The 25816-nt window shown below is 43.5% G+C and overlaps 2 protein-coding genes across 3 annotated transcripts; both read left to right on the forward strand.

The window, feature by feature from the left end:
- The first annotated feature begins 211 nt into the window (after window positions 1–211).
- LOC105894723 (lysosomal-associated transmembrane protein 4B) lies at window positions 212–13578 on the forward strand. The gene is made up of 7 exons (XM_012821272.3): window positions 212–549; window positions 2315–2426; window positions 4942–5015; window positions 5288–5410; window positions 5700–5795; window positions 8145–8240; window positions 11803–13578. The coding sequence occupies exons 1-7, from the start codon at window positions 457–459 to the stop codon at window positions 11875–11877; spliced, it is 669 nt and encodes a 222-aa protein (XP_012676726.1). The 5' UTR covers window positions 212–456; the 3' UTR covers window positions 11878–13578.
- Window positions 13579–14805: 1227 nt separating this feature from the next.
- LOC105894466 (matrilin-2) lies at window positions 14806–25483 on the forward strand. 2 transcript variants are annotated; one of them, XM_031576536.2, is made up of 15 exons: window positions 14806–14983; window positions 15977–16136; window positions 16867–17439; window positions 17802–17918; window positions 18372–18494; window positions 19171–19293; window positions 20192–20314; window positions 20498–20620; window positions 20769–20891; window positions 21039–21161; window positions 22680–22808; window positions 23039–23449; window positions 23642–23794; window positions 24556–24648; window positions 24739–25483. In XM_031576536.2, exons 2-15 carry the CDS (start codon window positions 16001–16003, stop codon window positions 24792–24794), a joined length of 2406 nt encoding a protein of 801 aa, XP_031432396.1. In that variant the 5' UTR covers window positions 14806–14983; window positions 15977–16000; the 3' UTR covers window positions 24795–25483. The 2 variants fall into 2 exon arrangements, with proteins under 2 accessions (XP_031432396.1, XP_031432397.1); XM_031576537.2 differs by lacking the exon at window positions 20498–20620.
- Window positions 25484–25816: the final 333 nt, after the last annotated feature.

A 25816-nucleotide genomic window follows, 5' to 3' on the forward strand; every position in this document is an offset into this window, starting at 1 on the left:
TAGGCTGGTGCTTATAACAAACAGCAATTCGTTAATTCCTTTCGAAACGACGTTTAATACGTTACCTGGAACTGTTTATTTCTTTCGGGACTTCATTGACTTCTAAGGGACATGTGTCATAGGTAACCGTCATCATTCGGTACAGCGTCTACTGTATTTTCTCGTCACAGCGCCACTGTTTCCACGTTCTCGAAACAGCACGTTACATCACTTTATGATGATCCCGCCTGAAACCCAGCTCCGGTCACATGGTACGCCGATGTTTGTCTATCAATTAAAGCCAAGTTTAGATGTTGTTGCTATGCCGTGCATGCAGTGCGCACCAACTCATGGCGTGAGTTTACTGATCCACACGATCATGCCACATTGAGGAAAGGAATTTTACCACACACACCATCTTGTCTCTAGCGTTATTCTCCTGGCTGTTTTCATGAAACAGTGACTTCGTCTGCAAATATGATTTCCCCGTGGGACCGACTGTACACGACGAGCTGCTGCCTCTGCTGTCATGTTCGGACAGGCACCATTATCCTTGGGACCTGGTACATGGTAAGCTGACGTCTGTGTCCACCCCAGCAACTACAGTTGCGCAGAGTGTAAATGCTTTTTCGTGACATTCTGTCATTTCCATTGTGTCTGACAGTCAAGAATCTGAATAAAATGTAGCCTTGAGTATTCAACCTACTTCTCGTTTGCAGTAGCCCGTGGAGTTGCATATGCCTTGGAATGACCGCTTTAAATATCAAAGGCACTTGCTGTTTGTGGGCTATTCTCCCATATCTAGATTGCGAATGTCTGATGAAATCCATGGAAAAACTGCAGTACTTTCCCCCACTGCATAGACAACACGTTCACCTAATGATTGATGTATCTGTAGACTAGTTATAGTGATGCATTTTATTGTCAGACAAGGAATAAGAGTAGACTACTGAGGTGTGAATATTGTAGCCCAACAATAACAAAATGTTACAGAACATGAATATTTTAGCAAACATAACAATTGAGATTAAACTGATTTTAAGCACAATTAATGATTATCATGTTAATGGAAAAATAAACCTTAGGCTGGTATTACTGTTGGTAACGGGCAACACAGTTAAAAGCTGTAGACAATAGTCAATAGACTATGTATATTTCAGTTTAGTTGAGCAATGTATTAGTTCTAAACGTAACACGGTTTCCCCACTATGATAATTATTTTAGTACCAAGGGAGATTTAGTGAAAATATACCATTTGATACCTGATCTAATTGACTGTAATGTAGAAGACAAAGGTTTTCCATTACAGCAGTGACATTGGATAGCCTTCTCATATTGTCAATAATGCAAAAGGTTTTATCTTTGTGATCCATCAGCTTTGTTATTGAACTTACTACCTGGCTGGTTAAGGGTAACTGTGCCCTTTGGCTGTACATGTTATATCATGAGAGGGCTGTGTCTACTGTGTTGTTAGCTCAGGACGTATAATAGAGGGGGAAATTGGTCACAGATATGAGATCTAGTCAACATGTTTTCATCCGTGTAAAAAAAATCACAATCACTTTTTTTTTTTGAGAGTCGCAAATGGCTATTTTTGTCCATGTTGCCTTTTATTATACATGACATTGTTTCAGGGATCCTTTATGTGCTTTCCCTCTCAAACTTTTCAGATGAATTCTTCATCATTGACTGGAAACAACCTTTCTTATCCAAGACCATAAACAATTTGTAAATGATCGTAGTGGTAGCAGTCAATCCAGAAGAGTTCCTTTGAGGAGATGGCTTATAAACCCCCACCTGTGGCCCCAGGGGCTAATTGCTTAGGTGTAATCCTATTCTGCCTCCATGCATGTCTCAGTGGGAGCAGGGGATGCCTTTTTGCTAGATGTTTCAAGGAGCAAAATACGATTACATGCTGCCTACGGCCTCAGTGTATTTTAAGAACACTGTGTGTGAGACAGAAGGTGCACCATATGTTTGATTTTGATCAGTGTTTTAGGTGCACTTGTTACAGTGGTAGCCAGATGACATATTTATTTGTGATCAAATGCTTTATTAATATTGTCACAATAATACAGAAATAACCTTCAGCTGTTTTTAATGGTTTGTTTAAGCTATTCTGTCTGGTAGGACATAGCACACTATACCTGCCAGTTGTAAATCAGCAGACACGTTTTGGTGTAATTTCATTAGTTCGTGACCAGAGAGCTGCGGGAGGAAAATTACCAGAGTCATAGTTTTCATCGGGGTGCTTAGTCATCCGTCTCATCCATCATACTATGATGATTTGTAGTTTAGTATGGAGTTCTGATGATAGTTTCCCCCCCCCCTGCAGCTCATCAATGCGGTGGTGCTGCTCATCCTCCTCACGGCGCTCTGTGACCCAGAGCACTACCACCTCACCAGCGCTGAGCTGGCCAATGACCTCGACGTCATGGACGATTCCCGTAAGTCCCCCGCGACCCGCTCACACGCCCTCCAGGTCAAACGCCTCCCATCGGTCACCTTTCACCTGTATTCCCGCGCACTTCAGGGAACTAAACAGGGTTTAGTGTGTGTTTTGTCTACATCAGTGTACGTCTTTTAACATTATTAACATACATAAATAATACTGTTGCTATTAACTACTGTACTACTACTATAAACATAATGTATCTGAGATAATAATATCTGGTTATAATGTGTATAGCTCTGTACCTAAAGAGGACAAAAGTTAAACTGTAGATTTAAAAAGAATTTAAAAAATCTCATGGCACCTTTGAGGACCCTCATTATGGGTCTGCTGAGCTTTCTGGGAACTTGAAAGCATCCGGCAGCGGCACCACACAGGCTGCCAGCCAAGAATGCTGCTCTTCATGGCTGAGGTGGCCATAGTGGCGCTGCCACCTCGCATTAGAGCTGATGCTGCTGTCCCAGTTTTGCGGGGATTAGCCGGCCCTGTTGATCCCCTGTCATTGGCTGAGCCCTGCCCGCAGCAGACCGCGGTCCAGGTCACAGGCTTTATTAAAGGCACCAAAGGTTTTGTAATGCAGGATACAATGTGCTGCTGTGTGGCTTTGCACATATGGATAGCATGTAAAAAAAAAAAAAGAAGAAGAGGAATGATGTCCCTTTTTCCCCATTGTTTTGTTTTTGTTTTCTGCTTTCCTTTTGTTAGAACAGTCATGTCAGTGAACATTTTGCTGAAACAGTCATGCCAGTGAGAGTGTGAGGCTGTGGCAGGGCTGACATGCTGTTTCATGGATGAGGACGTGTAGGAAATTAGTTTATTTTCTTTGGAGCTGTGTTCACTGATATCAACAGTGTGTTGCATCACATGACTGAGTCATATGACTGAGTCTCCTAACTCATCCAACAGTCGATTCAGAAAGTATTCAGACCCCTCCACTTTTTCACATTTTGTGAAATAGCATTTTTGTCTCCTCAATCTACACTCAATAATCCATAATGACAAAGGGAAAACTATGCAAATGTATTAAAAAGGAAAAACTGAAATATCACATTGGCATAAGTATTCAGACCCTTTGCAATGACGCTTCAAATTTAGTATAAATTAAAGTACAAATATCTACTCTTGGTCCAGAGCCCAAAACCTCAGACTGGGCTGAAGGTTCACCTTCCAACAGGACAATGACCTAAAGCACACAGCCAAGACAATGCAGGTGGTTTGGGGACAAATGTGAATGTCCTTTTCAGAGCCCTGACTTATACCCAGTCCAACATCCATGGAGAGACCTGAAACATGGCTGACCAGACGGTCATCATTATGCAACCTGACAGAGCATGAGCAGATCAGTAGAGAAGAATAGCAGAAAATGATATTCAGTTTTTACTTTTTAATACATTTGCAAAAATGTCTAAAATCCGGTTTTCACTTTGTCATGATGGGGTATTGAGTGGAGATTGATGTGGGAAAAAATACATTTAAATGATTTTTTGTAAGGCTGCAACATAACAAAATGTGAAAAAAGCGAAGGGGTCTGAATGCAGTGTCTGTAGGGAGTGAGACGTGTCTGTAGGGAGTGAGACGTGTCTGTAGGGAGCTCATGGTGAGACGTGTCTGTAGGGCAGTGAGCTCATTGTGAGACGTGTCTGTAGGGCAGTGAGAAGTGTCTGTAGGGAGTGAGACGTGTCTGTAGGGGGCTCATGGTGAGACGTGTCTGTAGGGAGTGAGACGTGTCTGTAGGGCAGTGAGCTCATTGTGAGACGTGTCTGTAGGGAGTGAGACGTGTCTGTAGGGAGTGAGACGTGTCTGTAGGGGGCTCATGGTGAGACGTGTCTGTAGGGAGTGAGACGTGTCTGTAGGGCAGTGAGCTCATGGTGAGACGTGTCTGTAGGGAGTGAGCTCATTGTGAGACGTGTCTGTAGGTAGCTGGCATTCAGCAGAGCTTCCTCCAGGCAATGTCACGCAGAGGCCGGAGCCATTCCAGAGTGCTGGGGCTTTCTTTTCACGACGAAATAAATCTTACATGGTGGCACAAGTTAATGGACATGCGTACATCTACAAAGACATTAAGAGTTGTTTGTGCGCAAAAGGTAATTAAGACTGTTGTAGGGGCTCCGGATAAAAAATAAAATACAAATGCAGAAAACCCTTCCAAGTGTCGGCGTCTGTACATGAGCCAGACAGAGCAGTGGTGTTTGGGTGTCCCAGTGTCTCGTGGGGATGGAGCACTTGGGCTATTTTGGGATCGATATTCCCCTCGCATCACTTATCAACGCTCCTCCAGCAGCACCAGCGCTCTGCCTTGGCAGAAGCTCGGGAACGGCGGTTATGTTAGGCGCAAAATGCAGGCAGGACGGGGGGAACGCATCGCTTGCTCACAGGAAGCAACACAACCAGGCTTTTTTTGGGAATCGTGGTTAAGAGTTGCTTTTGTCAAAGACCTCTTTTATTTCCACTCTAGTTCATGTTTTCCCCCATCTCTTAACCTTTGACCCCTCTTATGTTTATACTTACAGATATGTGCATCGCCTCCGCAATCTCCTTACTCATGATGATGATTGCTGGAATGGCAACCTATGGGGCGTATAAGGTAACCGACTGTCAGGTCAAATCTCTGTTGTTTCAGTTGTTGACAGGCCTTAGAAAACAAACAACGTGTTGCTATGAATGATGAATGAATCAATGACACAAAAGCTTGCTTTTTCTCATACAGGGAATTTGAAAGAGAACTGTAACTTTATCAGTTAAACTACTGGAATATAAAATGTGACATTTATTCACATGGTCTTTAGAAACTAATTTATGTTTATGAATCTCTATATATCATTATGTACTAACCTCCAAAAATGTTTGCATTCCCAGAAACATGCAGCTTGGATCATCCCGTTCTTCTGCTACCAAGTCTTTGATTTTGCACTCAACACCTTAGTAGCCATTAGCATCGTCGTCTATCCCAACACTATCCAGGATTACCTTCAACAGCTGGTGAGTAGATCAGGTGTCCAGAGCAGGGCCAGGCTACTATATAAATTCTTCTGTAAAATAGATTTCCCATTATTAAAATTCACACATTAGAGTGCCATCTAAGCGAAGTGTTGGAGATTGAAATCTCCTGTTGAGATTGAGTTGGTGTTCGTATGCCATTCATATGTATCACTGAGGAGCGCTGGGAAAGTTAGTGGTCTTCATAGGTTGCTGGGTTGTATTCTTCCTTTTCTCTGTCATCCTGAACTTCCCTAAGATGATCTCTGCGTCTTTATTTGACCCTTCCCAGCCTGGCAACTTCCCCTACAGGGATGAGATTATGGACATGAATGTGTGCCTCGTCTTCATCGTACTCCTCTTCATTGGCTGCATCCTGGCCTTCAAGGTGACTAAATCTTCCTATTAAAGGGCTGTGTGGTGCAAAATGAATGACTTTTTGTTTGTTATATACCTATAACATTATCTATAACATAAAATGTATTGAGTTGGAGGAGTGTAGCATTGGCATAATGTTATTTCCATGTTGGCAGTCAGGAGGCTTTTTGTCCTATCACCATTTCAGTTGGAACCCACTCAGTAGACCAGGATGGATAAACTTACTCTCGCCTCTGGTGGGTATAGATTAATGATAGCACCGGCTGTCCCATAGCTCACATGCCAGTATAGGTTTGCGTAAGACAGACATCAGACACACATGGCCTTAATGGCAGCTGACTTTGGAGCGGGTCTGGGGTAGAGCTGCTGGATCTGAGCCAGGCCAGGGTTAGCTCTGTTTCAGACTCTCCTGCTGCCTGGGACTCCAGGTGACGGAGGTAAAACACTCAGGGTGAGAGGTCAAAGAGGAGAAATCTCACTGATCAGAAACATTCTTCAGGCTTCTCCGTTTAGGTGGAGGGACTTACCAGACGCTTTTATCCAAAGTGATGTACAAAATCATTTAGTGTAAAAGCGTAATGGCCATTTCCCCCAGGAGTTCCATAGGGAAGCTCAGCTGGCATCAGCCAGGCTCTACCACTTTAAATCCGACTTTAAAGGCAATACAGGGACCCATTCATGTGGAGTTTGAGGGTGTTGCTCTCGGCCCCCAGGGTCAGGGTGCTGTCACATTACTCTGGTACATGGTTGGGTGGTTGGGTGTTTTGCAGTGTACATCTGTATGCTTCTCTGTGCTCTGTTAATGGTCCTTAACCTTACAACTGTGCCTCTGTCACATCAAAGCCCTGTGGTACAAAGAGAACTTAGTTCAAGGTAACTCAACCGAGAGAAGTAGGAAGGTGTGATGGAGGATTACATACTCAAGAGAAGGAGAGGGTCAGTAACAGCTCCTGGTGGGTTTTCAGGAAGAATGCCAAGGATTTGTAAATATTTTAATTGTGACAGAGGCTAAATATAGTTCATTCTTGGCCTTGCCACTTAAATTTCAACATGGCTCTTTATCAATCAAAATGTTACCGTTGTTGACACCAATTGATTGAAGTATTTTCTGAATGAAATAAATACTGAACATTACACTGTATTATCTTTGTTTTGTAATTATGTGTATAATATTATAATACGTCATATAATCAGTTAAGAAACTATATAAATATAATCAGTAAAGAAACTCTTGAAAGATACTGCTTGTAAAGAGGAATGGGGACTGGTGGCTACCCTAATGATTTCTAGATTGGTTCCAGAGCCCTGTATACTTTTTCAGAGGGGTACCATTACATAACTTAGACTTTGATGTATCTGTTGCTGGCCAGTTCAATGGTGACATCACTTTTGCATCAAGGAGATTAGGTTAAAATATAATACAGGAAGACTGCATAGCTCTACAGTTCAAATTCAATGCTTTGTTTGGACAAAGTTCTGTCTGGCAGGTAAAGAGTCGTTGAACAACGTTGCTGAAGGAGGATCATTCCCTATGTTTCCAGGTATCGGGTAGCAGCGCGTCAATTAGTGACTGCAGTATTTGTTTCACTGTACGTACTCCAGCAATTACCACAGAATGGGCCATTGTGATGTTAAGTGTGATCAAATACGTTAATAACCAATAATGACAGCGTCAACAAATGGGGCTACTGTTCTGTCGCTCTGGAAAGGCCGGGAAAATGGTGATCTGGCCAGATGAGACGGTTGATGTTGTGCCACTGGAGTGGGATTTCCTCCGGGCTCTTCCGCGTAGGATGTAGCCATTTCTAACAGATGGTGTTGTGTTTGGCCTGAAACTGCAGCCCGCTGCTGTTAAAGCGAGCATTCAGAGATGTAGTTAGAGATGTTGCAGTTTGAACGCTGCACATTTGTTTTTCAGCTGAGAGTAAGCAAGTGCATGGCATGCCTCCCTGGAAGAGTGCGTCATCCGAGTTATGTGGTTTGATTCGGTGCTGTCAACCATGCTGCAGCGAGCAGACTCTGGTCTCTCTCTTGTCATTATTTCTGAAATTCTGTTGCGACGTTTATGTTGAGCCTGAAGCTTCTGGTCGCGTCTAGCTCTGGATACTGCACTTGGCTCACGCTGAAAAGACCTTTGAGTCTCTCAAGCTGGCTCTGTGACAGTTCAGGGGGCCACAAGATCCGAGCTCCAAGTGCAGAAGTCCTCCGCGGCTTTGTGTGACGCTGTGTTTTTTGGGTTATACTTCCTGACTTTCTTGTGCTTTCTTGTGTATCACTCTCTCTCTCTCTCTCTCTCTCTCTCTCTCTCTCTCTCTCTCTCTCTCTCACACACACACTGACTGCTGTTGTCTCTCCCCAGGCTTACCTGATCGCCTGTGTGTGGAACTGCTACAGGTATGTGAGTGGACAAGACACCACGGACATCCTGGTTTATGTCACCACCAATGACACAACGGTGAGTACCTGAACAATAAGTCTGAATTTACCACTAAGCTACTCCCACACTGTGAATCCCTTCCCTGGCCCCAGTGGCTGAAGCACTGTAGAACATGTTGTGTGTGGGAATTATTATTATTTTCTTCTTCCTCCGATCTGGCAGTGGTCTCAAACTGAGTCTGGTGCACAGACATCTTCTCCAGATCACCTCAGTTTTTCCACAGGAATCAGCCAACTTTTCATCACGGGCAGAATGGTTATTTCCAGACCTTTTCAGAACATTTCCAAGTGAGAGTAAGGGACTGTCTTACAACATCTCTTTGGTAGATCACCAGAAAACACCAAAGAAAGGAGCCAAAATAAGAGAAAAGGAATTGGAAAGCTAGAGTAAGCCAGGGAGGTCAACTATGTAGTATTGTCATATTAACTTGTAGTATTACTGAGGAAGATTTCAGCGGAAGCCCCTACAGAGACTTTACAAGAATAATTTTACTATTAGTCAATGGAGATCATATGTTTGGCTCAGGTGGCAGTTTATAACTCAATAAAGACTTAAACCACTTGGCGTACATTTTAATAAAGACTTCCATTTTCTCAAGTCAGGAGAACTCTTCTGTTGTGCTTGTCCAAACACAACACAGGCACCAGAGGGAGCAGGAGAAATATGCCTCCCAGGATCCAGACCCCCGAACCGGTCCACACATGTGAAAGCTGGGCTCTCTCCCCCTGCCTCCCCCCCCCCCCCCCCCAAACATTCCAACAGTAAAGCCATGATGCTGGAGGAGGAAGGAAGTATAAAACGGGGGCTTAGGACTAGAGCTTGTGCAGAGATGGAGCTCCCCACTGGCAAAGCCATTAGTGTGGACACTACCCCGTAAAACGCCCCGCTCCATAGGTTCATCTACCGCTATCCTATTGCTCCGCCTGGGGCCTGCAGCCTGTGATCCGCTCCTGCCTGCGTCACTGCCAGAGCACATTAGAGCAGATCGAGCAGGGGAGGAGAAGTACCGGGCGGAAACAAGTGTGGAGATAGCGAGTAGCGAGGAGGGGGAGGGGGGAGGGGGGTGTACTCTCTCTCTCTCTCTCTCTCTCTCTCTCTCTGTTTTCTCTATCATGCACCACTCAATCTCAATTTCAGCTCAGGAGACCGAGGTAGCCCAGGCTAGCACAACAATGCTGGTATTGTGCAGGATTGCTTGATGTCAAAGCGCAGGGACAGGGAGCTGAGTTACAAGCTGTCAATAATTGATATCCTAGAGGTACAATATTTAGACCACACCGACGTCAGAGAAAGGCCGACCAATGGATCTCCACTGTGACACTTGTGCTTCTTGCTGGGTCAGTGTAATTTGATGTGTGGGTGCTGGAATCGATCACCACTGAACACAGTGGTGGACTCAATTCTCCATTCACTGGGGGTTCCTTCTGGCTCCGTCTATATCTGATGTTCTTTTTGACTGACATCAGATCAGTTCAGGTTAACTGAATGGACAGAAGCATGACTCACTGGTATCAGGCTGTAGCAGCTGCTACTACACTGCTACCAGATGCTCATTCCATATTCTCAGCACTTTAAATGTCAGATCCAGTTTTCAGTGTCGTGCTTTATGCATGCAGGAGGGGGGAGTACTGTGTACTGATACTGTGTCTGCCTTGATTCCAATCCACCGTATGATGTATTTATTCTTTATTCCTTTTGACACTTGTCTGCCTTTGATCATTTTTATTTACGACATCTCTGCCCATGGCATTGTGCAAACACAGCAGACCCGTTCCTCGGCTACTCCTAGGAGAGGTCTGTGTTCTCTCTGGGTTTTGTTCATCAGCTTGGTGATCGATGGAAGTTTCTTTAGTTCAACATAGTTCCTGTTTGCGGAGATGGATTACCTTTTCCTTTCATACATTCGTGTCTAATTGAGGTTTTTATGTACGAGTTGAAAGCGATCTGTTTCTCCATCGACATATTTTTTTTTTTTTTTTGTATGCAGTCTTATGGGGAATATAAGTAGTCTAGGATGCGAATGTAGGCGATGATGTGTATTTTTGTTTTGTGATGTTACGTTTTCCTGCTGCCTGTGATGGCCAAACCAGCCGCGGAGAGCGTGAGCTCCTTGGTGTAGGTCATCGTAAGTCAAACCCACTGCTACAACAACCAGCTTGTGCTGTGCCTTCTCCCTCCTCGCTGTGCTTTCAATTAATGGCTCCCAGTAGGGGATGTGAAAACACGTCTGTTGGTGAATGGGTGGGTGGGCACCTCTCTCCTGCCTTCGCACAAAGACTCCTTCCAAAGGAAATGTTTTAGAAAATTAAAGGGTTTTGCAAGTGAGCGTGAAAAAAAACCCTTACAAAGGTTAAATTGTGCTTGACTACCATTTTCACAGGCTTGGTAAAGAATCCCCAGAACTGTGTTACATTCTGCTAGAATAGTTTGCCTGCCTTTGAATTGTGGTTTATAGAGAAATATTTTGATACCGTCTGTAAGGGTAAGTTTTGCTCTGATCGCACACTGATCCAATCTTTGGTGTTTAGCCTTATGTCTGTGGACATCCCTAATCCTTTAACAGATTACATCCACAGGCTGGGCAGGGCGGGCGCTATGCTCAGGGCTGGGCTAAGTGCAGCATTCTGTTGTGTGTGTGACAGAGGCTGCTTAGCAGTGTGAGGAGTCGTCGGCGGTGCCCTCTGACCCCGGCTGTTGAGATGGGAACAGATGGTCGTTTTCCAAGACCACAGGGCCTGATTGTTTTCCGCTGGATGCCACCACTGGAGCTTAAGTCCACAGAAAAGCCAACGCACCACACAGCGGCAGTAGGAAAACCAGGGTCGATCGCAAAATAGATGTATATGAGCACACACACACACACACACACACACACACACACACACACACACACACACACACACACACACACACACACACACACACACATTGGCATAACATGGCTAGAGCTCTTTGTGTGTTTGTGTGTGTGCACAAAGAGCTCTAGCCACGTTGTGCTCTATTTGCAAAGGTGTTCATGTGTGCTGAACCTTGCACTTTGAGACATGCCGCCATTATGGTCATGCCTCCATTTTTTTGTTGCTCTGTTTGTGGTTTGTCCTAAAGACATTTGGCCTTAGCCCTGAGGGTGTTAAGATGGGATGTACGTGTCCGTCTGTCTGCCACTGTTTGAATCATTATTACGATGCTGTGCTGTCACATCCTCTCCTCCCACTCCCCCCCTCTCAGTGGGCTCCTGCGTGTTACATCATAATCTTTGCGAGACGTTAGAAATCGCTGGGTTCATGCTGTACATTGGCACGTCCTCACGAAGGCGTGGGCACTGTCATAGAATTGTCCCACGCAATCTTTGTTTACCATCACAAAACAGAACGCCGTGTCCAAAGCAGTGATGCGAGTGGACATCATCATATGTAATAGTCTCGGTTCTGGTCTGCTGTATGTAGTGTGTCAACGCCAACCAGTGTCCCTCCCTTTTAATCCAAGCATAATCACATTGCTTGTCCACCCATGAAAAGATGCTTCATCGTCTCTCATCTGCAGCATATTTTCTGATGATCTTTTTCTTGCTGATTGACAGGTGCTGCTGCCTCCCTATGACGACTCCATGGCTGCCCCGCCGAAGCACGCCCCTCCTCCATACGTGTCGATCTAAGTGAAGGATCTCCTGCGGCCTGGACTTCACCGCCTCTGTAGCTTACTCTCCATTCCATTGTATTCCACCCATCAGAGTTTGGGTCAAAGCCACTGAGTGATCTTATACACCTTCTGATACCACATCTCAGGCTGTTGTCTTCCTAGCCATCTACACATTGCTTTACCTAATAAGGTTTTTTTCAGGGTTACCTCCTGTGTTAATGGCTTGAGGTCTATTATTATTATTATTATTATTATTATTATTATTCCTTATAGTTTTCTGTGTTGATGGCATCTGGCAACCCAGAAGAATGACTGTATCCACTCTCTCATCATCCATCTGTTTAGAGACTTCACAGCCTCATACCTCTGAGCCCTCTGCAGAACCTCTAAGCCTCTCACCTGGAGATGTGTGTTCCTTTTCAATAGTTATGCTGGTATCTTTCATGTTTATGTGAGTGACTGTGGTATTTACAGGGTTTGAACTCCTGATCGCTGTGGTTTGCGTTGGGAGAATTAAATACTATCCCCACATTTAGCTGAATTACTCCAACATTGAGAGCATAGGTGATTGTTGTAATTGGTGTGTTTTTGTTTGTTTGTTTGTTTGGGTTTTTTTTCTTTTTTTTTCTTACTTTTGTACAAGTGTGCAGGGTGACCCTAATGAGAAGAGATCCAAAGAGTCCGATAATCAATAAGAAATAAGAAGAAGCTGAAACCGTATTCCTCACGCTTTTTTAAGTTTCTGATTTGTGTTTCTAGATTTGTGACATTTTATTGGACAATCACATTTGATTTGTCGGTGTAAATCTCATGTATGTTGCACTTTAGGAACAATGCTTGGAAACAATGGGACGCCTGATGTTTGCATTGTGTGAGAATCCCAAAGATTTGCACTTTTCCCATAATCTCTAATGGCTGTTCACATACGGTACTTCCCTATAGCCCTGTAGACACATACTATTAGGTGACTTTTGTGAATGAAAAATGTGTGGATACTTGTATTAACATAGTAGAATAGAGGCTAGCACACACTACATAAAACACAGCAGAGCATTTTCGTGCAGTTTATTTTTTCTGTCCACCTTATTCGGTTTCAACTGGACATGGATGATTGATTACACTAGATTATATTGCATGTCCTGTATCAAGCTAATTGAGTCTTGGGAAGAAAAGGCCTGGTCTCCCTCTTAAGTAGGCGAGTGAGTCTTTGTACTCCCCAAAGAGATGTGACTTACTACCAATAGTTATGTTATTAATATTGTATTAAATGTTAATAAATAGATGGGATATATCCTAAGAGGCTATTGGTGAACACATTCACCTAATATGGGCTAATGACTGATAAACAAGTCTCCCGTGACAACATTAATGGCCACAAACACATTTATGTACATGTGTTCACAGAGTATTTTTGATATTTGAATGAATCAAATGCAGGGTAATCAGTTAATAATTTGATTATTCTGTTAATTGACAAAAAACTATAATAACATTAGGTGTACAAATAATGGCCACACTGTTACAAGAAAGAAAAGTGTGATGTCCTTTTCCATAGTGGTACAAAACATTCAACTTTTCTACAAGTTATGACATTTGGGTATACTAATTTAACAAGTACCAACATATATTTTTTTTCTAACCATGGTTAAAGCTAGTTTGACAAAATAATTTATTTGTAGCAGTAAAATGACAAATAAAGAGAAATATGTCTACCAAACTCTGTTGTTTATGCCTTATCAATGCACTTGGAGTGAAAGAACTAAGGTGGCAAGAGAACAATAGATAACATTTACTTCAAGCTGTCCTTCCTTTGAAGACAGATGTCTCATTGCCATGGATAGGATCAATGGATTTCCTTTTGAGAGAGAAAAACCTCAAAATTTAAGAATACCTGTTTGTAATCAACAATCATTTATGTTGTATTTAGTGTTTTTACAAATTCGGCTAACTGTAGGCCTATACCGTGTGTTTTATTTGTCTGAAGATGAAAATTAAGTTCCAAAAATCTTAACACAGAATCGAAGATAGAATTTAGTTTAACAATTAACTTATGAAAAGACCTGCATGTGTAACATTTTAATTTCTATTGATGAATGGTGGCTATACCTTAAGGGCGTTTGGCCCCAACGCAAAGGACTCCATTATTCCCCTCCATGCTCAGAGACCTACCTGGACCAGTCAGTCCTCACGTAAACCCCCAGTGGACAAGCAGTGGGCAAGAGGGCTCATAAAGTCCACTTTGTACGACAGGTATTCTCACGGTGATTGGGCTCGACTACATCCAGGTACAAAACCCTTTTCCAATCTTTTCTCTCCTCTACCATTACCTCTTTAAGGTCAGACAGTGCAGTACATTCAGGGCTAACACTTGGCATTCATGTAGGAGTAGTCCCAGAAGAGGACCAGACAACTGAATGACTTTAAGAAGAAATAATTCCATTTGGTCTGTATGAGGGCAGTTTTGCGATGTATTCTGAGCACGAACATCAGGTGGTGAGTTTTAAAGCTGTTCCACTGCCTCATCTTGAGCTTAAATGATACAAAATAATTTAAATAACTTTTTATATTTGATTACTTTTTCCTTATACTGTCTATTGATACATTAATAGGCTACTATATGGTATTAGCCATACGGCTTCTATAAACATCCGATACAATCAGGTATAGTGAGTGAGTCCTTGAAGTTCCATATAATTGGTGAAAATCAGTGAACTTTCCTGATGAAGAAAGAATAGGCTACTTGTACGCACCGTAATTGTATTTATTGTATTAGCCTACATGATGAACACAGAATTCTGGTGTCTCAGTCATAAGAGGATTCATTCATTCTGTATAAATTAGTAATAATGAAAAAGGTAGTCATCAAGTTTGAAGTGTCTTGGCACGATTTCAGGCGTAACCGGGAGCTGCGCAGGAACAGACAAACGCAGAGTCCAGGGAAGGCGAGAGGAAGAAAAAAAACTTTGAATGCGTCCGGGAGGAGGCAGAGAACATCTGTGCGTGTGTCAGAGTGTGAGAGAAAGGGTTTTCCTCCCGTCTCGCACAGGTTGAATACTTGCAGAGAACCATTTCGTTCCCCTCACTCAACTCTTGACGGAAAAGTCATCTTTTGCTGAACTGCGGTAAGTGGTATCATTTGTTTACTCCTGCGCTGGATACAGTTTTTTTTACGGCTATTGACAACTGAACACTGTTCAATGAAAAAAAAATTAACCAATGTTCTTGGGTATAAACAACAAGTGAGTGAGCTCACCTGTGTCGCCGCGTAAACACAGGAGACGACCAGTGGTTTGGCAGTGGACACATTTTTCTTCCATAATGAAAAGTCATTACCGGGACGGTTGTGTGTTTACAAAACATTACTCTTCCTGAAGTGACACTGACTTTATGCTATTTTCTAAGTAGGCCTATTATGGAACAACTATAAAAATGACTACGGAGACATTTGTGGCATATGTGCATGACCCATGGTACCGTACATCAGTTGGGAATTCAGATGCTTCAGGAGCGGCTTGATATTTTAACATTCCTGAGACATTTCACACAATTTTAATTTGTTGTTGAGTGTGTGAGACATCTGTTGCTCAGGTACTTGTGAGTACGCACTATGGTACTTGTTCCTGTTTAGAGATATGTTTTGTTAATGTGCAGCTAATACCTTATTAGGATGGTGTGTTCATCCTTCTGCTGGGGATAATTAAAAAATCTCATAGTATACAACACTATTTCAATTACTAATGTTACAACTAGTGTGGTCTAAATATATCCATGTTTAGCTGGCTTCGCTCCCTTATTTATTTTGTATTAAATTCTGCCTGTGCCCTTAAAGAGGATGTACACCGTTTACCTTCCCTCACTCTTATTTGAGATGCATACAAATACAGGAAACAAAAATAGATTTTTGTTTAGCATTTCAGTCACGCTGATGAAATACAGAGCATAGGGAGAAGGGTGTATTCGCAAGAAGGCAGGGTGTATTCATAATAGCTCTAAGATCAGAGGTCAAATCTCAGTGGTCACTGTCTTACACTCCCTGTCTTTGCATGGTTTCAGAATGCACTTGCTCCATGCTTTGTATGTTCTTATGGTTATTGCTGTGGTCTTGTTTGTCTCAGTGGCCTTCTCATCGCCTGGCTGAAATGAGGACCCTGGTCCTTGGCCTCCTCTCCCTGCTGGCCTGGCCTGGGGCCTGTGGACAGGTCCGACAGAAGCAGCGCCCGCGACCACTCTCTTCCAAAAGCCAGAGGGACCCTGGCCTACAGACCAACTCGCTGGGTAAGAGAAGAGAAATCAGAAACCCAAGTCAAGTACAGGGTTGGGTGGAATAATGGAATGGCTGGACTGTTTCCATGCATGTTTGGTGTTTTGTGTGTGTGTGTGTGTGTGTGTGTGTGTGTGTGTGTGTGTGTGTGTGTGTGTGTGTGTGTGTGTGTGTGTGTGTGTGTGTGTGTGTGTGTGTGTGTATTTAGGAGGTTATGGGTTGGGATTGGGGTCAGGGGGTGTGGGTTTGAGTTTCACATCCACTTCAGGGATTCGCTGGTGTGTGTTTCCTCTGATAGAGATGATCAAGTCCTCAGTGTTGACGGCGTTCAAATATATCCTCTGCAATGGACAAGTGTGCCAAGGCTTAATGTATTCACTTCAAAGACAGTTTTCTTTATGTGTCTGCCAAGTCCCACGGTAGCCACCGTACAGCATACCCTTGTGTTGCTTAGATTATGGAGAACTGCCTTCCTAATGCTTACCGCAGCAGTATACACTATATAATACCAGACACAAACCATTTAAGGAAACATCAAACCTTATTTTACATTTTACTGACATAGCAATGAAAAGGGGTGTTTTAATTCCATCTTTGTGTCAGCACATAGTACCATTTTATGTTTCAAAACACAAATTCTATTGTGGGGTTGGGAATTTCTCTGTTGATGGTGGTGGTTGTTAAAGGCAGCTTGTGTAAGTTAGCAGGATGCTAAAGATTCCATTTCATCTGATCTTACCACAGAGAGCCAGTGCCATGGCAAGCCCCTGGACTTTGTCTTCGTCATTGACAGCTCGCGCAGCGTGCGTCCGGAGGACTACGAGAAGGTGAAGACCTTCATCCTGAACGTGCTGAGCGGGCTGGAAGTGGGTGAGCACTCCACTCGCGTGGGCCTGCTGCAGTACGGGAGCGTGGTGCAGAACGAGTTCTCCCTCAACGCCTACCGCCGGAGAGCCGACGTGGAGCGTGCCATCCGCAGCATGGCGCACCTGGCCTCGGGCACCATGACGGGACTGGCCCTGCGCTACACCACCGAGGAGGCCTTCTCCGAGGAGCAGGGCGCCCGGCCCAAGAGCATGCAGGTGCCCCGCATGGCCATGGTGGTGACGGACGGGCGGCCGCAGGACAAGGTGGAGGAGGCGGCGGCCGAGGCGCGGCAGGCGGGCATCGAGATCTTCGCGGTGGGCGTGGGCAGGGTCGACATGGCAACACTGAGGGCGATTGGCAGTGAGCCCCACTTGGAGCATGTCTTCCTGGTTGCAAATTTCAGCCAGATTGAGACTCTCACTACAGTGTTCCATGACAAGCTCTGTGCGGGTAAGATGGGGCTCAAATATTTCAGAATTTATTGGTATGTATGTTTCTGTTCTATAGTGTTGGCATGGTGTTTATTGTTAACATCTGTGGCAGGCTTATGTACAACATGTACATTTGCAATCTATACAAATGCATTTGTAAGCTGTGTGTGTGTGTGTGTCCATGTGTGTGTGTGTGTGTGTGTGTGTGTGTGTGTGTGTGTGTGTGTGTGTGTGCGTGCGTGCTTGTGCGTGCGTGCTTGTGCGTGCGTGCGTGCGTGCGTGCGTGCTTGTGTGTGTGTGTGTGTGTGTGTGTGTGTGTGTGTGTGTGTGCGTGCTTGTGTGTGTGTGTGTGTGTGTGTGTGTCATTCATTTGAGCTACAGATCTGTGTTCGGGGGTGGACCACCAGTGCGATCACATCTGTGTCAGTGCGCCCACCTCCTACATGTGCAAATGCAGGAAGGGCTACATCCTGAACCCTGATGGCAAAACGTGCCGTGGTGAGTCCGGACCACAAATCAGACCTAAATCAAATCCTAAGTCACACTGCAAACATAATTCCATGTGTGCTTTGGAAAGGTAAAACCTGAATTCTACCCAAGAAGTAGGAGTAGAAAACCCTTAAAACAGCTGGTTGATAGCCTTTTCTTTTTTTCCATTACAGTCATACAGAGCTGCTGTTTTATTGGGCCAAGATGGAATAACCAGCTGGCAAAGTTTATGATTTTATGATTTTTAAATTAACTGTTTTTACATCCCCCTGATAACTTTCAACTTTAAATTATTTCACTATTTACACACCTTTGGAACAGTTTGGGCTGCCATGTTCAACAGTGATAAAATGTGATGTGTAAATCCATGAGCTTTGATTTATACTGAACTTTAAAAATGGAGATGGAGAGAATCCTTTTTGCCCCAGTGGTAACTGCCCCTTTGGTCTCCACCTCCCTTAGAGGAGGACATGTGTGCCATGGTTGATCATGGGTGCCAACACATCTGTGCCAACCTGCCTGAGGGCTACGAATGCAGATGCCGCGAAGGATACGAGCTCGACGAGGACGGGAAGACGTGTCGCAGTGAGTCTCCCCTTTTATTACCCTTCCATTCCTCTACTGTACAGTTCTTTTTATTTTATTTTCATTTTCTATTTTAAAATTTGATTGCATTGCCATTTCTCGAGAGTTGACACAAACCTGCGTCAGTGGTGATGTGTGGGCTTCATAAAGGAAGGTGTCAAGTTAAGTGTTTCCACACGTTCTCCCAAATGAACCATGAAGTGTAAATAATATATCAAGTTCTGGTGGAACTGGGGAAACTTGATACATTTAATATCTTTGCATTTCCTCGGTTTCATTTTGAGAGGGAGTAAAAGCTGACAACTAGACTTTCCTCTGTCTAATGGTTCCGTTTGAATGGTTAAGCCTGTCAGTCTAACCCTAGGTTTCCATGGGCCATCAGGCTGTCAAGGCATAGAATTGTAACGTGCTTTTAAACAGCACATTTGTCACAGAAAGAAATATATGTGCATTGTTCTGCTAGGAAGTTCTTCCAAGAAGCATGGTAGTAGTTAATTGTCTGCAAACTCTTTGTTTAGTGATCTGTATTTTTTCAATCAACATGAAGGGCAAGAACAGTCAATTGAGATGGTTGATGAGCGGGTTGGTGGCACGCGCAGAGCTAAAAGCAACACAACACATCTGAGTAATTAAGAACAATCCATTCAACTGTAACGTTTTATGTAACCTTTTAAAGAAATTGATTTCTGTGACCTGGGGAACCATGGCTGTGAACACGACTGCATCAGTACCGCCGACTCCTACGCCTGCAGATGCAAGAAGGGCTACATCCTCAACCTGGACGGCAAAACATGCAGCAGTAAGCACACTAGAGTCATCTGATCCGTCTGCACTTGACTCTTTAGTTTAGCTTATAATGTGTTTTTTTTCTGCTATATCCCGATGGATTTAAAAAATATACAGAAATAACATAAGACATAAATTCACAGATTTTGTCTGGGCTAAACTGTCACTTAGGTTTTGCCAGACATCACTGAAATGAATAACTTAGTGCATTGCACATCACTGAACGTATCATCATGCAACATAGAAAGCTCCCTAAAAGCTTGTTTGCTCACAGTTAATGGACAAGTAAGCTGCAGTTAGATCACCCACACTCCCACAGCACCCTTGGCTCAGCCCGTGCTCTCTCTCTGCTCTGTGCAAGTTATGAAATTACTCCAGTCTCTCTCTGTGCCTCTCTGCCTACACTCTGGCACTGAGACTCGGAGCCTCGCATGTCCGCACAGCTGTGTTGAAATCCACCTGGATCCACTCCACCTGGAGTCAGTCTTTCCTCCTACACATGCACTGATGTATTGGAACAATGTCTCTGGACACCCATGGGAGGGAAGGGGTGCTGTGTTGTGTGATTTGGACTCTGTTGAGAAGAATATGTCCTCGTGGAAGACACTAGTACTCCCTCAATACAGATAGTAATGAATCATGTAAGCTCTCTCATTTCTGCAGCTATTAGGAGGGTGTTCCATGGCAAATGGAATATTAATCTATTATGAATGTCAGACATTCTCTCTGGGGTGTAGTGGAACATTGACAAATTCACAAATTCTATTTGAAGAATAGTAACATGGAAAGGAGATAAAAGTGGCAGTTGTAGAACTCATTGGTCATACCTGAAAGAATTATTTTCACTCTGTATGTTAAGAGAGTGAGAAGCCTATATATTTTCCTTACGCATCCTATTGCTATCCCTTCAGAAATTGACCAGTGTGCTCTGGGCGATCACGGCTGTGAACATGAGTGTGTGAACACAGAGGACTCTTTTGTGTGCCGCTGTCATGAAGGCTACGCACTGAAACCTGATGGTAAAACCTGCAAAAGTAAGTTTATGTTTCAATGGCGTACATTTAGTATTAAACCACCTCAAGTCCTGAAACAACACTATTGCATCTCGTGTTAAGATTGGAAGGTTGTGAGCTAAGTGGACAAACATATATCTTTTTTGGAGTGAGTGTGTTCATAACTAAGTCAGAATCTGTGCAATGCTCTTGTTTGCTACACAGGAATTGACCAGTGTGCTGTGGGCGATCACGGCTGTGAACATGAGTGTGTGAACACAGAGGACTCGTTTGTGTGCCGCTGTCAGAAAGGCTACACACTTAGACCTGATGGCAAAACCTGCAAAAGTAAGACAGATTCACATGGTAACCCAAGGCATATTATAGAGACATTTTTTAATTTTTTAATTTGACAGTATTTATCATCTCATACTAAACGTTATGCAACGTTGTGTAACCTAAAACATGAACCTATTGCCAATGCTCTTCACGGCAGAAATTGACCAGTGTGCTGTGGGCGATCACGGCTGTGAACATGAGTGTGTGAACACAGAGGACTCGTTTGTGTGCCGCTGTCAGAAAGGCTACACACTTAGACCTGATGGCAAAACCTGCAAAAGTAAGACAGATTCATATGGTAACCCAAGGCATATTATAGAGAAATCATTACATTTTGTCCATTTTACAGTCATATAATCTCATACTGAAAAGTGGCAACGTTGTCTAACCTAAAACATGAACCTATTGCCAATGCTCTTCACGGCAGAAATTGACCAGTGTGCTCTGGGCGATCACGGCTGTGAACATGAGTGTGTGAACACAGAGGACTCGTTTGTGTGCCGCTGTCATAAAGGCTACACACTGAGACCTGATGGCAAAACCTGTAAAGGTAAGCTTATGTGTCACTGACCTATTTCTTATAGGCAGCTGAAGTATAATTTAGTTTGAATGTGAGTGCATTCATTCTTCATTTACAGCATTCTTCATTCTAAGTATTATAGCCACTTTTTAATGATGTGTCTATGAAATAATTGTCAAGGAAATGTATCTGTTATAACTGTAATGTCAAAAAAGATGTTGATAATCATATGATAATCATGTAATTGCACATAGAGCCCTAGTATTTGAAATGATGCTCGCCTGAGGGGGTTCTCCGATGGCCTGCCCTAACATGCTGTTATTTTGTTGCTGGTATTTGTGTTATGTAATTTGTGAATGAATGTCAAGGCCACTGTTAATCCATGTCCTCATAACAAAGTGAGTTTTTTTCCTCAGGATTAAATAGAATATAATGACCAGCTAGTGCCAGCCAGGCAGGGTGCCCTTTGGCACACACACACACAAATACATACACACACACACACACACACACACACACACACACACACACACACACACACACACACACACACACACACACACACACACACACACACACACACACACACACACGCATACATACAGTACTGCCACTCACCAAGAGCATGTCATGTTTACATTCTTCTTTAGGCATGTATGACTTCTGCAGGAAGTGACAGAAGGATAAAGCTAATGTGGATGGTGTCGCGGTGGCAGGTCCATCAGCACAGACATGACTGCCACTGACTCTGTGGCTCCTCACCAGCTATACAGAGGGATCAATCCATTTCACTTATTGATTTCCCTAATTGGCTTCCTGTGTCCGGATGTGACTCCCATTCTGGGATTCCAAGGCAGACTACCAGTTCTACTCCCGTTTACAGTTTTTGGATTGGCGAATAATATCACAGTATCTCAGTGACTTGTGACTAAGCACACGCACACTTTCTTTTCTTGCTACTGCTGTATGATTTTATGCAGTTAGCTTTTACCACTATATGTAAGTATTTGTCCTAAAATGCCCTTAGAATGAATTAGAAGTTTAGAATTACATGGCGTCTTTTCTGAGAGAAGTTATTTTCAGAAAGGGACCTGTCATGTACAGTATATAATATATAAGAGCGCGTGTTGTGTGCTCATTGACGTAATGTGCCTTCCTGAGACGTCAGTGCTGTGGTCCTTGCGAGGGGTCAGGCTCAGGACTCCTCCTTCAGCCCAGATGCTGTGAAGCTTTCATAACGGCCCAGCTGTGTAATACCTGTGACAGCAGGCACACTGGGACCTGGAGTTCACCAACGGGCGATGAGGAATGGCCACAGGCTTTAGATTGTTTTCTTCACTTGAGAGCAATTGTGGATGCTGGCTAATAGTGGACTTTGGAGCCAGACAGTGGAATTGCTAATTAGAGACATGTGATTCACAGAGAGATGTGATTCATAGGCAACAATTCAATCTGAGCATTCAATTCTAATATGGGGAGGCAAAATAATGAGTTTTAGTCGTGATGACAATGCTACAATTTTCTATTCTGTATTTTCCTTATGAACAGGTCTGGACATCTGCCAGACTGTGGACCATGGCTGCGAGCATCAGTGTGTCGGCACCGCTGGCTCGGACTCTTACGTCTGTATCTGCTTCGAGGGCTACACACTGGCCAAGGATGGCAAGAGTTGCAAAAGTATGAGGTTATCAGATCTCACGATACTGTGTTGTATTTGCAATGTAAATGTTGATTATGAATGGAAATAGAGCCTAACTCTCTGATTTATCTCCCATGTATTAATATTGCGAATGTATGTCACAGTTTATTGTGTGAAGCACAGTACACTTGCCTTCTGGTGGCTAATATAACTAATATCATTTTCAGACTGAAATTTCAGTGCTTAAGTTATTCACCCTTTGTGCCAGAGTCTGACTGTGGAGGTGGGGTCATGGACTTGGTGTTTGTGATTGACGGCTCCAAGAGCCTGGGTACGGCCAACTTTGACCGGGTGAAGAAGTGGGTCAGTGGCATCGTGGAGACTCTGGCTGTGTCCAAACGTGGCACTCAGGTGGGCCTAATCCAGTACTCCACGAAGGTGCGCACAGAGTTCACCTTGGCCCAGCACCACAGCGCCCAGGCCATCCAGCAGGCCGTGGCCAGCATGCAGTACATGGGCCGAGGATCCATGACGGGCTCGGCGCTCAGGCACATGTTCGAGCGCAGCTTCTCTGCAGCACAGGGTGGCCGCCACGGAGTTCCACGTGCCTGTGTCGTTTTCACCGACGGCCGCTCTCAGGACGATGTGTCTGGGTGGGCCACCAAAGCCAAGCAAGCTGGTACTTATTAGGAGGTTCTCAATGTTTTTGAATTGAATATGTTTGATGTGTGTTTCCTGTTGTGTTGGAGGTTACTGAAAACATGAGGTTGGGAGTTCAATCTCAATTGGACATGAAACCCATTGTCAGTGTCAGTTTTCATGCATTTTCATGTCCAAACATGGGATCAACCTCTTGGATTCTCCTGTGAAGGTGTTACGATGTATGCTGTGGGTGTGGGTAAGGCCATAGAGGACGAGCTCAGAGAGATCGCATCTGAGCCAGACGACAAGCATCTCTACTATGCTGAGGACTTCAACCACATGGGAGACATCACCGACAAACTTCAGGCTGAGATTTGTCACGGTAGCCGTCTTCAGTTAATTCTCAGTCATACTTATCATCATTTACATACATTTTATCACTATCAGTAAATTCTGACATTGCATTGCTAGTTTGGGGGTGGGGAATGGGTGGGGGGTGAATGGCTTTCAGTACTTCAAAAATACCATATAGAGATGTCCAAGGAGCCGGCCTATACTTGTTCCTCTCTCAGTATGGGATATATCCCTGTGCCACATCTGTTTCTTTCTAACTCAATACCAGTTTCCCTCTTCAAGATCCCAGACACATGAAAGTCAACTTGGAGGGGAAGTCTTTTTCTGTAAGATTTACACAAGGCCATGCCTTAAGTGTTGCAAAATGCTATCACAGCACTTCGGAAGACAGATGGTATCTTAAAAACTTGTGTCAAAAGAATGATTGATGTAGATCGCTTTGTGTTTCATCTTTGTGGATGTTAGGGATCACCTTTCAGCTCAGCCAGGTCCAACCATTAGTAACTCATAATTATTACTTCAATTATACTTAACTCATAATGATTAATGGCATGATGACAGCTGGCCATCTATGGTAGACACTGACCTTCAGAGACGGATATGTCTTTCTGGCCAGACCAACAGCCATTTTGATCACTGACAGGTGGCAGATGACGTGTCCCTGCTGGACCTAACTGGACTTCTGCTTTCTTGGTGTATCTATGCCCCCTACTGGCAAATATAAATAGCTAGCTCAAGCAAAACGTTTGAATTTGTCAATGACAAAACTGCCCTTGTGTGCTTTCCCAGGTAAACCAGCTCCCACTGACCAGTGCGAGTGCAAGAGTTTGGTAGCCTTCCAGAATCAGGCCTCAGAGCAAATCAGGAAGTTGAACCAGAAACATATCCTTTCAGACGTGCGTTCAATATGGAAATGTCAGTTTTCAGTGCACCGTTGATGTATAGCTCCTGCTTTCCTTAACTGGTGAATACTGGAAGCTATGACAAAGAAGATCGAGAGCCTGGAGAACCACAGAAAGACCAAGTGAGAAAGAAACCTGTGTACTATGAAGGCCTTTACTTAACTTTTGTTCAGTATGTGGGGTGGAGGAGATACTGAAGGGATCTATAACAAACAGTTGTATTTAAGATATGTCAAATGTACTACACTGAATGATGGCCTATTTTGTATTTTTATATTTAAACTAAAAAGATATTTATATTATATTGTCTTATATACTGTTCCACAGCCAAGAACCATTACATCTGTTGCTAAAATACAACTAGTAAAGAGAATGCTCCTTAAAGCTATTTTCAACATCATTAATCACATCACTGCCTTAGGTTAGTGTATGTTGCATACTGGATGACAATTGCTAAATCCGCACAACTTGATTATTTGACAGTGTATGAATAAACCATTGATCTTGTAACCATTACAATAACCAACTTCACACTTGTCTCATTAAGCTCAGCCTAATCAATCTGGCAAATTTGACCAGATATGACTCAATTCTCATATCAGAATATGTGAACTTACAAAATTAAAGATATTTTTAAATTACCCATGTTGTAATTGAATCTCTCCCACACTACAGGTACGTCACTGACTGCTATCATGTTTACATATGGAAAAAAATTATATAGTCATAACATACTGATGTTAGACAGGTTAGTTTTACCCTACTGATGATGTGTTGTTGCAATGGTAATCCTGCTCAGTATGAGAGGAACTGCAGGTTCAGACGTTGTCTCCATTTACTTCACTATCAGGACATGTTAGGAACACACTAAATAGAAATTCATTGGTGTACAACACACACACAGACCTACCTACATGAGCGCAGTACTGAGCAAGTGATTGGAATTAAACCATTCAGAATGCAGTCAATGAGGACTGCAGCCAGACTAATCCAAGACATCAACTACCACGTTTGAGTTTCACACATTTCAAGACAATCTAGTCAACTACTTTCTGTGCTATTCCAATAAGGTTAACTCCATTTTGTTTCAAATAAGGCTTAGAAATGACTGCTTGGCTCTGCCCACCTACGAACCAGGTCCTCTCAGC

Source organism: Clupea harengus, chromosome 11 (genome assembly GCF_900700415.2).
Source record: "Clupea harengus chromosome 11, Ch_v2.0.2, whole genome shotgun sequence".
In the NCBI taxonomy this organism is placed as follows: Eukaryota; Metazoa; Chordata; class Actinopteri; order Clupeiformes; family Clupeidae; genus Clupea; species Clupea harengus.